General features: G+C 42.4%; 3 protein-coding genes across 3 annotated transcripts; 2 read left to right on the top strand and 1 right to left on the bottom strand.

Annotated features, from left to right (window-relative positions):
• Positions 1-3,572: 3,572 nt before the first annotated feature.
• LOC309828618 (histone H2A type 1-like) lies at positions 3,573-4,037 on the top strand (the record flags this gene model as incomplete). Its single annotated transcript, XM_082664066.1, has 1 exon — positions 3,573-4,037. One exon carries the CDS (start codon positions 3,573-3,575, stop codon positions 4,035-4,037), a length of 465 nt encoding a protein of 154 aa, XP_082520192.1.
• Positions 4,038-4,328: 291 nt separating this feature from the next.
• Positions 4,329-4,994, bottom strand: LOC309828591 (histone H1.3-like; the record flags this gene model as incomplete). The annotated part of the gene is made up of 1 exon (XM_082664033.1): positions 4,329-4,994. The coding sequence occupies one exon, from the start codon at positions 4,992-4,994 to the stop codon at positions 4,329-4,331; it is 666 nt and encodes a 221-aa protein (XP_082520159.1).
• A 4,722-nt stretch (positions 4,995-9,716) lies between these two features.
• LOC309828540 (histone H4) lies at positions 9,717-10,028 on the top strand (the record flags this gene model as incomplete). Its single annotated transcript, XM_082663945.1, has 1 exon — positions 9,717-10,028. One exon carries the CDS (start codon positions 9,717-9,719, stop codon positions 10,026-10,028), a length of 312 nt encoding a protein of 103 aa, XP_082520071.1.
• Positions 10,029-15,053: the final 5,025 nt, after the last annotated feature.

Raw genomic sequence — 15,053 nt, 5'->3', positions numbered from 1 at the left:
GTAGTGGGAAAACAAGATAAAGAAGACTAACGACCTAGGGTTTAGTTTAATGACAGAAAAGAATAGATGCATTATAAATTTTCCATTGATAATAATGGTACCCAATTATTAATATCATCAAAGCACATTATCAGAGAAACTAGATTTTTCTAATTAGGGGAATTTACTCATGGAGTTGGAACTTGAGATGAAATTGGAAAGATTCTCCCAGGTAGAAGGAGAGAAGGAATTGCAGATGAGTAAAGTTGTCCAAAAAACAAACAACAACAAAAAGGAATAGAAAGGTAAATTTCAGTTATTAGTGCTGGTTAGTGTGAGCAGAATGTATCATTATGAAAAAAGGCTACAAAGTTCTCACTTGAACCTAAGGCAAGAGTGACAATTTTTTTTTTTTTTTTTTTTGGTACACGGGCCTCTCCCTGTTGTGGCCTCTCCCATTGCGGAGCACAGGCTCCGGACGCTCAGGCTCAGCGGCCATGGCTCACGGGCCCAGCTGCTCCGTGGCATGTGGGATCTTCCCGGGCCGGGGCACGAACCCGCACCCCCTGCATCGTCAGGCGGACTCTCAACCACTGCGCCACCAGGGAAGCCCAAGAGTGACAATTTTTATAAGACAGAATGACCAGAATTTAGGAATTAGGGGCTGGAGAACCTCTTAGGAAGAACCAGTTAGGAAGAAACTGTTTAGGATGCTGGTTAAGAAACAATGGAATCATCCAGGTATGAGAGGATAAGGAGAGAATGTGAGAGGGGAGAAACTGTCAGTTACTGAAACTTATTTAAACATCTACCTGATTTAGTGACTGAGTGACATGAGTAATCAAGGCCTCCACACAGTGACATGAATTCCATCTGCCTCCTCCAGTTAAAAGGAGTCAGGCAATTACTAAGTAGAAGGGAGACAGTAGCGACTTCAGCCTGGCCCCCAAATTACTTTTGGCTTACACCTATGCCATATGCATAAGTACCCTCCTGCAGCTAAGAAAATATGAACATGCCCTTCACACCTTCCATGCTAAGACGTCCTTTTTTCTTTCTTTCTTTCTTTCTTTTTTTTTTGGTATATTTTGGAGACAACTACTCACACAGGCTCCTGCTTGATATTTGCCATCTTTAAGTGTAGATCTGTTGAGTTTTTCTAAACCTGGGTTTTTGCCACTGTGATTGACAGACCACCTTTGTTTAGCAAAAGAACATAAGAAATGCAAGGATGAGTGTTTCAGGAGACCCTCCTAGGGATGTGGTTTACTGATGAAATAAATACAGGGACTAGGAATGAGCTTCCTGATCCCTCATCATCCTGCTGCAGAATATCAAGACCATCCCGAGAGGTTCATTTTAACCTGCTTTAACTGCAACAAAAATTTTGGGAGATGGAGAAAGAGTTAAACAAGTTCTGATTTCCTTGTAAATTAGAAGCTGTCCCAAGCAAAGGAATATGAATATTAATTTACATAAACCAGTGTAAAACTAGAAGAGCATTGATTGAATCGTGTTTAATCCCTTCTGGTGCATTCCAAAGGGATTGTGAATTGGATAGCTCATAAAGGGCCTAAAATAGAAATACATGAATGTTATTTTTTTCTGGATGAGCCTAAAAAGGAAATAGAGAACTCTACTCCTTTTCCAGTTGACATAATAGATGGGCAGCAGTGCTCAGAAAATGACACTAGGAATAAAGAAACTTGTGTTTGAGAGCCAGGTCCACCATTTATTGACAAGGTGATTCTGGCCATTTCATCTTTCTAAGCCACAATTTTCTTAACTTTAAAACAAGTAGCTTAGGGAATTCCCTGGCAGTGCAGTGGTTAGGACTTTCACTGCCATGGACTGGGTTCAATCCCTGGTTGGGGAACTAAGATCCCACAAGCCACGCGGTGCAGTCTAATAATAATCAAGCAGCTTAGCTATACCTACTGCAAATGCTTTATAGTGAGGCAGGCATAGAAGTGGTTTGTAAAATGTAACGAACTACAGAGATACTATATAGTAACCACTCTTGCTGACTGTCACATTCCCACATAACACTTATTCCTCATCACTCATAATCAAAAGCCAAACTCTCTCATTCTGGGTATTAAAGACCTCACAGGTCTCTTCCCCCTTCCTTATCTTTCCCCCTTGATGCAATCTCTTATTCTCAAAAAGATTCTTCTAAGTAACCATTTCACATCTTCCCATTTATGCAAATCGCCTTCTCAACCAAACCAGTCTTCTAAGAGGAGGGTTTTTTGGCCCTTTCTAGAAAGAAGAAAGTATGGAATACAGTTGTGATGGGGAAAAGATGAACTCCTGCTTAGAAAAGCTAGAAAGGTAATCACAGGCTACCTCCTTTTGTCTTTTAAAGAAAGTTTAAATAGTAAAGTTTAATAAACTATTAACCAGTAAGTTGTGTGTGTGTGTGTATGTGTAGCTGGGGGCGGGGGGCGGGGGCCGCTGGGTATGTTGTAAACAAAGAAATAAGATGAAGTCTTTCAACCATGAGGTGTTTGCCACTGAAGATCTGCTCAGGGACTCATGACTTGTTTTGTATAGTGGACTCTATGGATAGTCTGGAGAAACCTGTAAACAAATATCTTCTGAATACAATGTTTTAAAATACTTAAAGCATACAGGATAAGAAAATTAGCCACATTAAAATACAGCTGTCAAAATGTATTTCTTTTACGTAAAATGTGTTTCATTAGTCACATCAAATAACAAGGAACAAGAGGTGGAATAACAAATGTCAGTTTCAAGGAATCAGAATGATGTAAATTTTATTTCAAGATATCTGCAATATCTTCAAAGTGATCCAAGAACATCTGTGATGGCCACTGTTGAAAAAGTCAGAGGCACTGCAAAATCCATTGTGATTAGCTGCCTACAGATACACTTGAAGGAAATGCTTAGCTGCATTTAGAGTTTGGTAAAATAAAGATGTAATTTTTCCCCATCCATGTTTACAACCCCCTAATGGTCTGCAGAACTCAGATTTTGGTCAAGATTTGCCAATAAAATCGAGTGGCCTTCCTCAGAAAATAACAACAACAAAAACAGGGATGAAGGGGAAATGATGTAATATCAGGTCAACCCATCTTCCTAGAGGCATTTATTTTGCCCTGGTTATTTTGCCCAGCTCAAGGTGCTCTCTAAGCAATCTCGTTCCCTTTATCAACGGTTTTTACTTGTTTCTGCCTCCCTGTTTGTTGCCTATTCACCAAAAGATATTAGACCACCAACCCAGCTCCCTGGATCTTGTCAACATCTGAGGGGGAAAAAAATCTGGCAAAGAAAAGGGTAAATTATAAACCGCCAGGGGTAGCTTACTTTTTTCTATCCCTTGGTGTCAGGGTGGTAGCAACAATTATGCAGATTTAGGCAGAATAACAATAGCATGAATACTCCCCCCAAATAGGACTACATTTATCAAGCGGAAAAATCCAAGCTTTCCAACTGCTTCCAAGTATGTATCAATACAAGTCTTAATATCTCAGCCTCTAATTGGTGCAGTATTTTCTCCTGGAGCCCATGCAAGTAACTCCAGAAGTGCGTTCTGATTGGTTAACTCTCTCAATAGCCTCTGCAAACCAATGGGAATAGAAATTTTAGAAACATCCAGAGACTATAATAACCCTTTCCTCAAGCTGCACTATTTCTTTCCTAACATGTCTGGACGAGGAAAAGAGGGAGACAAAGCGCGAGCAAAGGCCAAGACCCGCTCCTCGCGGGGCGGGCTCCAGTTCCCCGTGGGTCGAGTCCACGGCCTGCTTCGCAAGGGTAACTATGCCGAGCGGGTCGGGACCGGCGCGCCGGTGTACCTGACGGCGGTGCTGGAGCACCTGACGGCCGAGATCCTGGAGCTGGCGGGCAACGCGGCCCGTGACAAGAAGACGCGTATCATCCCGCGTCACCGGCAGCTGGCCATCCGCAACGACGAGGAGCTCAACAAGCTGCTGGGCAAAGTCACCATCGCTCAGGGCGGCGTACTGCCTAACATCCAGACCGTGCTGCTGCCCAAGAAGACCGAGAGCCACCACAGGGCCAAGGGCAAGTGAATCTGCCGCAAAGGCTCTTTTGAGAGCCACTAAACTCTCATTAGAGGACTGTGATCACAACATTCGGAGAGCTTTGTACGTGGCGGTGCGCGCGCACCCTGACGCATAGCCAATCACGTTAGGGCGGCAAGTTTAAAAAAATTGCTTAAGTTTAAAAAAGAATTTTACCTTATTACAAGGCTTGTTGGTTACCTACGGAAACATATCCAGCTAAGCTCTTTTATCTGAAATTAGTGGGTGGCTCTGAAAAGAGCCTTTGAGATTTGCAAAGTAGGACGTCCCGCTACCGATTTACTTCTTCTTGGAGGCCGCCTTCTTCGCCTTTGTAGCCTTGGGTTTGGTAGCTTTAGGCTTGGCTGCCTTGGCTTTGGGGGCCTTAGCCTTGGCCGGACTCTTAGCCGCCTTCTTCGGCTTGGCTGCCTTCGCCTTTTTCGGGCTCTTGGCCACCTTCTTGGCCCCAGCAGCCACCCCCGGTTTCTTGGTTTTCTTAGGGGTCTTCTTAGCGGCCTTCTTGGGGGTAGCCGCGCCCGTGGCCTTCTTGGGCTTCTTAGCTGCCCCAGCAGCCTTCTTGGGCTTGGCCGCGCCTGCCTTCTTAGCCTTGGGCTTGGTTTCCCCGGTGGCCGCCTTTTTGTTGAACTTGAAAGAACCTGAAGCGCCAGTGCCCTTGGTCTGCACCAGGGTGCCCTTGCTCACCAAGTTCTTAAGACCCAGCTTGATGCGGCTGTTGTTCTTCTCCACGTCATAACCAGCGACCGCCAGCGCTTTCTTCAGCGCGGCCAAGGACACGCCGCTGCGCTCCTTGGAGGCGGCGACAGCCTTGGTGATGAGCTCGGACACCGGGGGCCCGGACGCCTTGCGTTTTCCGGCAGCTGCGCCCGTTTTCTTCGTCTTCTTCTTAACAGGTGTTTTCTCTGTAGGTGCGGGAACAGCAGGAACAACTGGAGCAGTCTCCGACATTTTTCTGTTTAGCCAGGAAAGACAAAAAGTAAGCTTAAACTGTCAGAACGGCGTGTCCCGGGAACCGCCGGCTGGGGGTTTATATAGAGAGTCGCTGCGTGATGATTGGTTGCCTTTTCCGTGCGCCGCGCTGCTACGAAGGGCTCCTCGGCTCTGCCGAATGGCTGTGTTTTTTGCCCCTTAAAAAAGAAGAAAAATATAAGAAGTCTGGGCACGAAATAATTAGGGATTTGGGGGAAACTGATCCGAGACTCTTCAGGCTTCATTCCTGCCTTATTTGCTATACCTAGTTTCAAAGCCGGCCCCCTGAAACTTTCCTGATTCCCCCAACTCCCTTGGAAACTTCGGTCAAATTGAGACAACTTTCAGATTTTCCTTAAAATTACTAGTTCTCTCTGCTTCCTTTGCAAATCTTTCTTCCAGGGCATTGTCATACACATTGTTTTCTTTTCAACCTTATATAAATAACCTCATTTTTACTCAAATATACAAGGAAAATCGGTTTTTTCGCGGGAGCAATAGCACAGCTCTCCTGCAACTTGTTTGCTCTAAGCACTGGGAATTGGCACTGGGGTAGAAAATTCTACGTACAAGATGGATAAGTATTTTTAAAAGGATAGATTTTTTAAAAAAGTATTTGAGTGACCAGTGTGTAAACTGGGTTTGCTCCCAGTGTTTCGGTGATTTAAACATTTTTGGAAGGATGGGGTGTGAGGCTGCTCCATTTATTTTCTAGATAAACAGCTCCAAATTGAGTCACCAACCTGCTCTAAAAATTAGTATAATAGATTTTTCTGACCTAGAATGGGCATTAGAGATCAATCACACCATCTACAAAGAAGAAAAGTGAATCATGAAGCAACAGATTGGCAGTTCTACATCATTTTACCAGCTCTGAGCTCAAGAACTCTGTAAGATCAAGTGGGTTAAAATTGTATATTGCCTAATGATATTCCGTCCATAAGATTTTCTTCCTCCATTATTTAGCACAGAATTATGTACATATTTCCTATATTTCAAAATGATACTTAAAATACAAATTTGATTTATCTTTTTTCAACATTGCAAATAGGGACACAGAGGACTAGAAAGTAAAAAAAATTCTCATTAAACTCACTTACTGAATCTTCATAAGTTTCCCTGGGATTTTTACTAACAAAATATGAACTAGGCTATCATGACCTAAATTAATTGGCTGAATGTGTCCACTAAGGAATTGAATAAATATTTCATAGCAAACATGACTGATTTCCTACTCCATCTCTTTGTAACACAGAGAGCTAATGGAATTCGATAAATATTGGATAATTAAGCACAAAATTAATATCCACCAAATAATCAGATACTGAAATTAAACCTCATGTTTGTCAAAATAAATAAACAAGAAAACTATTTTGGTGTTGTGTTTTTTTTTAAATAAATACCCCTACTTCCTAAAATCTATTTATTCTGGCCTACATTCAATAGTGACTTGAGAATTTTTTCATATAACTCCAAGACAGGATAATCAACTTAAAAGATGTCATCTCTTTGCACTGAACTAATTCCATAAAAATGACTTGGCTTGTTTTTAAATAGTCATTATTGGCTGGCACTGTCTGTAACTAAGTCTCTGGGACTTGAGACCATGTTATATACCAATTACAAATACAGTGTATAAAGAGGGAAGCTTATAGGATTGGATCTAGAACATTCCAATTTCCCCAGGGAAGGCATTTTACATTTGTCTGGAGGATGGGGCTACTTGTCATCCTCAGTATCATCACTGTCAATAGCAATAGTAACAAACATTATATAACGCCCTTTTCCTTTTCAGCCCAGAGCCTAATACTATCTAGACCTAAAGATAAAATTAAAATTCAGATTTTTAAACCTTTACTATTTTGATGATCATTGTAGTCATGATATCAGTTGTTGAATACTTGTTGGAATTGTTCCCTAAGTTGTATGTACTCAATTTAAGATAGGTGAAAAGTTCTTTCTACAGCAGATGCCACCATTTCTTTCTTGTGCAACTGTTACCGGTTCCCATGGCTATTTAGGTCCCAAATAAGTGAGAAGGCATTGGGGCTCAGGGTCATCTGCTTAATTGTTTATAGGTAATCTCTGCCATTCCTGGAGGGCAATAATTGAGACTTGATTTCACCTGAAAAGTTCTGCCCTAGATGTGTATAGGAGGTTGGAGCTATACTGTGTGTAGGTACTGTTATCTCTTGAGATCCAGGTATTTATGCTCTAACTGTAGCATGGACAAGGTTCTTGAAAGCTGGATCACCCCATGGGACTATAAAGTTGAAACGTTTCACCTATTACTTGGTAGCCCACAAAAAAGTTATCTGTATTTCTTTTGAATCCTAAATCTGTATATATTCTAAAACCATTGACTTTCTGCTAGACTAAGATTTGAACTATTTTTACTTTATAGATGTAAAAAATAAATAAGAAAAACTAAAGTTAAACAAGTGATGGATGTCTCACAACTTCATGTTCTCTCAATTTTGGTGTCAAGCCCCCACTCACCATAGTAAATGACTGTGAAAGAGATAGGTAGGGCTCACCAGGGCAATCCACAGGGGCTGTACTTAAGTGTTCCAAAATTCAGTAAATTTCAAACATTTAAGGAGAAGAGTGACTATGTTGACTAAATACCAAAAAGGCCAAATTAAAAATAAGGGCTATAGAGCAAATAGAGCATTGTTTTACAATGTAATGTGTTCAGAAGGGTGATGAGAAATCACATCTATTTTAATTTCCTATCAGATGGTCTCACCTGAGGACACTCTACCACTTGAAACTCCCCTTCAAGCACAACTATATATCAATATTATTCATTTTATTTCCTAAAAAGGACACTGCTACTCTCAAACTTCCACTTTCATTTTTACATGTCCCTCTGTGTATCTGTAATATCTGGTACACGCAGAAGGTGACTAATTTCTATTATACCTCAGAAATACTCCAATCCTCATTTCCTGCAGCAAGCCTCATTCTCAGGTACCTACCACACTCTCTTTCCCAGTCTGGGCTACAAGTTCTCCAGAAGAAGTTCTCTATCACAATACAGCCCAATGCAACCTATTGCAATGATGGAAATGTTCCGTATCTGCACTGTAGAACAGACAACAACTACACTTGCCTGTGGTTATTGAGCACTTACTTAAAGGTAGAGTGACTGAAGAAATTAATTTTTAATTTTATTTAATTTTAATTAATTTAAATGGGCATATGTGGCTAGTAGCTAATACAAATATAGGAAAGCACAGCTCTAAAACAATTCTTCTCAAACTTGAATGAGCAAACCACTCACTTGAGGATCTTAAAAATGTCGTATCAGTTCAGTAGATTTGGGACTGGTCCTGAAATTCTGTATGTCTAACAAGCTCCCAGGTGATGCTAATGTTGCTGGGATATGACTGCTCCACCCATCACTACCAGGATGAATCTAGAGGATGGTGGGCTGATTACATGGCCCCTCACCCCGAGTTTACTTTTCTCTTTCTTCAGCTAGAGTTTAAGTTCTTTAAAAGAATGTGTGATTGTCTTTGTAAATCTGGTATTTGTACACCACTCTTGGCGTATAGTAGACCCTAAATTGTTGAATGAATAAATGCAATGAATCAATGATTCTTGTTCAGTGACTTTCTCAAAAAGGAGAGCAGGGGAGATCACCATGTCTAAATCCACAGGTAACTGCACCTGAACTAAATCTCAAAAAGTTTGTGACTCAAGGAAGTTAATAATCCTCTGACCGCTTATATGGTAAGCACCAGCAGAGAAGGCTTTTTTTTTTTTTTTTTTAAATCACCTCTGTAGTTACATAGAAGGCACTCAATGTGAATTTGTGGACTGTGAGTAATGTTGGCATTTGTCTATTAACCAATACTTATCTGTGTGTAGAACTTCAGTTACCCTTTTTACTTGGACAGTATTTCACTCTTTTGTTATTTTTTAAATATTCTGTTAATTTGCAAACTTATTCATCCTGATGTATCTTCAATGCTTTAATGACATAGCTCGGTGGTAGGTGGCAAGGACATAAGACCACAGAATCAGAAGACCTCAGTTCTACCCCCCACAATACCATTTATTAGAACAGGATTAGGTCTTCAATCCTGGGATTCTTCATCCTCACAATGTAAATAATGCTTTATAAATTGGGGAGAAAAGAGTGGAAATTCAATTAATGTTGGCTCCCCTTACTAGACATCCCTCTTTACCAGGAATGCTGAAAAACGATGGTTATGTAAACGCTTCGCCAAACGGAAATGTTCAGGATCAGCCAAACTTAATAAGCATTACTAGAGTTTTTAAGAATACTTACATTTTTTAAAGTATCTTCATGTTTTCAAATTAATTTTATTCTGCTTTCTCTCCCTTTTGCAGACAAATGTGGCGGTACTGCCTCCTTTTGTTAAATAATAAAAGTGGTGAGGAGACTTGTACAATATTAATTGAGAAAACCCACAGGCACACGACTAGAGTCCACAAAACCAGCGACTCTGGACCCCAACCAGGAAACAGGAAACAGATACTGAGTCGCATTTCCCCGCCCCCTTCCCTGCTAGGCAATAGCAGACGGCCAGTGAGGAAGGGAAGAGGCGGGGGCAGAGGTCTCGTTCCCGCCCCCGCCGTTTCAGTTTCCTAATAGGTCCGTAAAACTGATATATAAGAGGCTGCAGCCCAGGGTTAAGCGCTGTAAGAGGTTAGAAGTGGCAGTTAGTCATGTCTGGTCGAGGCAAAGGTGGAAAGGGCCTGGGAAAGGGGGGCGCCAAGCGTCATCGTAAAGTTCTCCGTGACAACATCCAGGGCATCACTAAACCTGCTATCCGCCGTCTCGCCCGGCGTGGTGGTGTGAAGCGCATTTCTGGCCTTATCTATGAGGAGACCCGCGGGGTGCTGAAGGTGTTCTTAGAGAATGTAATCCGCGATGCTGTCACCTACACCGAGCACGCCAAGCGCAAGACTGTCACCGCCATGGACGTGGTTTACGCGCTCAAACGCCAGGGACGCACTCTCTACGGCTTCGGCGGCTAAGTTTCATTGCGGTCTTCGGCTGTGAAGCTCTTGTTTACTCACAAAAGGCCCTTCTCAGGGCCACCCACTTGGTCACATGAAGGGCTGCTAACTAGCACAAAGGAGAAACAAAGGTAATATTTAATGTTTTATATTAATACTGGGTGCCGATTTTAATTAAGGCAGTCGCTTTCTCTTTGTAGACTCCGGCTGTCGCGTTTTTTTGGTCTTTTTTCCGAGTTAGATATCATCTCAAGATGGCGGCTCTCAGACATGCCAAAAACAAAATCGTGCAGTGGAACTGCTGGAGTTTTTACTCAACAGAAGTGAATTGCATTTGACATAGCATCAGTTTTCGAATTTCAACATGTTTGAGTTCATTTTACCCCCCAAAACATTTAAATTAACTTGTCCAGAATGTCCCAGTGACCAGGACTTAGTGTCCTGAAGAGGGCACCTGAGGCCTTTAAGCAGCCTTCTTTCTACAGAAAACGTCGCAGATAGCTCTGGATAGATGGAGCCATAGATAGTGAACTCAAATCGGGTGGAAGAGACATTGTAAAATTTTGTCTTATCTAGTGGACTCCTGAGGACGCGTTGGAACTCTTAACATGACTAACAGTTCATCACTCTTAATGCTTTGTTTCCAAAACGTTGATAATGTGACCTTTCTTATGGCCATCCCACCTCTGACTGCATCCTTACCTCTCCATTTTCCCATCAGGCGGAAGAGGTGCTCTTCAGGCCTTCTCATGCTCATCCTGCCACCTGTGTTCTAAATCTTTCACTCCCAGAAGCTTTGTGTTTGTGTCAGTGAAAACACACCCTGGTGTGTGGGTGAACACACACCCAGGGACAGTTTCATTCTGTCCCTGTTATCTTAAGATAGTTATTAATGGAGCCCACTTCCACTATCAGTAACTTATTTGCACAATAGATTAGTTGGTCATCCTGATCTAATCATAGTGATATCCCAGCTTAAAGTTTTATTCCTCTTTCTGCTGGCTCTTTCCCATCTACATATAAATATGTGTCAGTGTCTCTCAGTTTAATCCATACCTCTGTCAATTACTAGATCCTTTCCATTTATCAAATCTCCAAGCCTTGGGTAATCTGGAGTCACTATCCTCATGTCTTTTCCTGATTATATGACGTCTTCACAAATCACTCACTAAATATATCCTTGGCATAGTTACCAGTGACCTTCGAATGGCCAAAACCATGCACATCTGACCCTGTTTATTACTCCTGCCTTCACAATCTTCTCACAGTGTTTTGTGGTACCTTTCTTCCTAACCCAGATCCTATTGTTCTCCATGATCCTTCTCAGTTTGCTTCTTTGGGTCCTATTCCTCTGTTCTGTGGTTCCACTCAATTAACAAACCCTTGTTCTCCATTATCAGTTCATAGATCCTCCTTGAGCCGTCTCTTCCAGAGTGTGCCGTAAATGGTGAGACATCTTGGCACCCCGGAAATTGAATATCAGCTGAAATGGAGCAGAATATGCCGCCCCAAAATATGCCACTTTGGCATAAGGATTATTTTGAGCTAAGGCGCTTAAAAAACAGCTAATGAAAGAATGGGGCTGTGATCTCCCCTTTTCTTCCCGAAAGCAGATAATTATCCCATGTGAAACGTGCCATCCCTATACCAGGAGGAAATGAACATTCTTATCACCAGAAATGGGGAGTCCAGGATGAGAGAATCTATACAAACAGACCTTGTTAAAATAATCCTTATCTTCCTTTAGTCTCCCCATATATTTTAATTGCTATTTCACAGTTACTACTCTTTGTTCAACCTAGTATATAAGCACTTAGGCTTAACTGCTTTTTGGGTCTTCATTTTCCCGTGAAGACTCCCATGTACATGTAAAAAGATTAAATAAAATTTGTGTGCTTTTCTCATGTTAACCTGTCTTATGTCAACTTAATTCTCAAGCCCAGCTAGAGACCCTAAAAGGGTAAAGTTTTGTTTCTCCTATACAGCTTTCTAATCCCTATAGTGGCCTGACAGGTCTCTCTGCCTGCATTATTCCCAATCTACAATCAGTCCCTCCCACTGCAGAAATCTGAGTGAGTTGCAAATTTCATCATGCCGTGTAGGAAAAAAGAGAGAGAGAGAGATAAAGAAAGAAAGAGAGATTCTGAGGCTGGACAAGCCTAACACTTATTCCAGGCCTGATAGTGCCACCAAGAGGGGCAGACAGCTATTGAGGAGCTCCCTGGAATAAAATGCTGCACTGTACCCTCTCTGTCTCCGCCCCCTTCTCCTCCTCCCGCCTCTCCCTCTCCACCTCGCTGCCTTCTCCTTTCTCCTTCCCCTTCCTCTTCCTCCCCTTCCCCTTCCTCTCCTTCTCCTTCTCCTTCTTCTCCTTCTTCTTCACTTTGTGTCAGAGTTTGTGAAGAGTCTGGGATCTTACCCTACTTACAAGATAATAAGATAACCTGTAAGTCTTTCATGGCTGCTGGCAGTAGACACAACACCCCTAGGTCAGAGACAAGAGGCTTTATTACAGCACAGCACATCAAGCAGCAATTTTGCATTGGATCCCCTTGTCCATCAGGTCCCACAGGGGCGACCTGGAGGGACCCAGATGGATACTGCACACACAGTGGGTTTGCATCACAGCCAGGGTACAGCTTGGGGGATTGAACTTGAGTGTACTAAGCAAATCCGCTCTTTGTCTGGGGACAGCCACTATCCCATTCTTTAAGGTTCCTCAACTCTGATAAATGGCATTCTTGGCACACCCTCAGAGCCCGTGGCAGATTGCCTCTGCCAACGCTGGGCTCAAAGGCTACACAATAAGGGTGTAATTGTGTTTTGCCCCAAGTTAGTGGATCCTCCTTGAATATTCAGTCTATGCATTGATATATGAGTGACACCAGGAAAGAAGAAAGCTTAGTTCTAACTTCCAGTAATTTATAGCTTGGTTGAACCAGAAGGTTAAACAAAAACAATTAGAAAAAATAATAAAAGATAGACTATATTCAAGTAGGAACACTTATGGTCAGAAATTTCATTCTTAGAGCCCTTTGCAGGCAAGGAAACGATGAGGATATGAGGAAGAAGGTCATATTGTAACCGGAAGTGGGGTCTGGCTGCTCGCTGCTCAGAAGCCAATAAAGAGGCAAGGTTGGTGGAAAGGAAAGTTTGCTTTATTTTGGATGCCAGCAACTGGAGTGGGGGGAGGGGGAGGGCAAACGCCTGTCCACTGACAATCAGTGGGCAAGAGCTTTTCCAGGCTGAGGGAGGGCGCTACATGCAGAAACAGTCCAGTCAGCTCTCACAGTCATCTTGAAATTGGTCATGTGGTGGTCTGACCAGCATCATCTTGATTATTAAGTACAGTTAGTCTTTACTTCCAGGGTCGGTTTGTTCCCATTTCTTTGAGGCCATTTCTCGGATTTGTGGCATCTTATGTCATGGCTGCAGTCTGGTCATCATGTAGTTAACTTCTTCCACCTGGCGGGGGTTTCAGTACCTACAAGGCAGCTCACAGGATGTGGCTCAGAACATTAACTATAGCCCTTGAGGAGGAACTAAAGGTCCTTGACTATGCTTAAGGACTAAACTATTATTATTTGGTCTTCTTTGACAGTTTTCCTTTGTTTCTGTATTTTCTCACTTCTCTGATTAAACTTATTCTTTGGCTAAAGGTTTTACACAGACAAAAGTCAGGCTGAGAACATGGGGGCATAGACCATACTGTCCTGCTCCGTTTCAATATGACAGCCGGGCCCAGAAGGAGTAGCAGGTATTTGGCTGAGGAAAGAGCAGGGAAGAGTGAGGGGAGAGGAGGCAGGTGTAAGGGGGATTCACTATGTTATTGAAGAGTGCTCAGTTCTGCGAAGGACTGAGTACACGTTAAGTTACATCTAAGTATACGTTAGACTCAGAGACTAGAGATAAACGTGTGCTGAACACAGAGAGGATGGGATTGAAGGACCAAGTGGGCACCACACATTCACGAGGCACATAAAATTCTCAGCATCTATGAGGCATCTCATACTTGATATCTTTAGTCAGCCACCCACTTGACCTCTGCCCATAGGATGCAGATAAAACCCATTGGTGAGTGACAACTATAGACCAACCAAATATACCCCTAGATCTGTTTAATAGAGCAACTGTGTGTGATTGGCCCAGCTACCTTCCACCTGCTCAGTCCTCTTGTTCAACTTAACTCTGGTCCTCAGAGGCCCATCATTAGGAAGGAAGGCTGATGTGGCAGAGAGCAAAGGAGATTATATGAACATTGTGTAAATAACGGATTCATCTAGCGAGGACCTTCCACTTGTTTGTCTTATCCTAAGTATGCTGTGCTGTCCATCTATTTCCCCATGCTTTTTGCAACATGGTTTAAATTGATTAAAATTTCTAAGCATTTTAGTTTGGTCTGTGACCCTTTCTGCTCTGTGACCTCTGGGAAAGTTGCCTGGTAGTGTGCTTGGAGGTGAAGGGTGGCAGAATATGCCACCCTAAAATATGCCACTTTGGCTTGAGTTATTTTGAGCTAAAGGCACTTGAAAAACAGCAGGTGCAAAAGAGCACTCTGACCTATTTTCCTTCTGAAAACAGGAAATCAAACTCCCATATGGAAGATTCCCTTCCTGTACCAGGAAGAAAATAGCATTATCACCAGATAGGAAGCTTAAAACAGAGAGAACTCTGCATTGTTAAACTAGCCTTTATCTTCCTATTTCCTTTTCTACCATTAACTATCCTAGCCCAAACTCCTTTGTCTTGTCACATTTTCATCATTTAATTTAGTATATAAGCCATGTAAGAGCTGTACTCTAGTGTCTGTGGACACCCCAAATATTTATTTCTACTCAAAGAACCCATGACCCTTTACTTACCAGCTGCGTGGCCACATTTAGCCACTAGCCACCTGTTGGTCTTCAGTTAATCCATACATCAGGAACAGCGATAGTAACACCTCCAGCATTGTGAAAACACCTTAGGGACTGAAGACCAAACTATCTCTAAGCAACATTTTAGTGCTTCACTTCTCCCATCTGTACCAAACTACCCTACAGA

Source organism: Grampus griseus (genome assembly GCF_964374135.1).
Source record: "Grampus griseus genome assembly, chromosome: 10".
In the NCBI taxonomy this organism is placed as follows: domain Eukaryota; kingdom Metazoa; phylum Chordata; class Mammalia; order Artiodactyla; family Delphinidae; genus Grampus; species Grampus griseus.
This window is presented reverse-complemented; position numbering and strand designations above follow the sequence as displayed.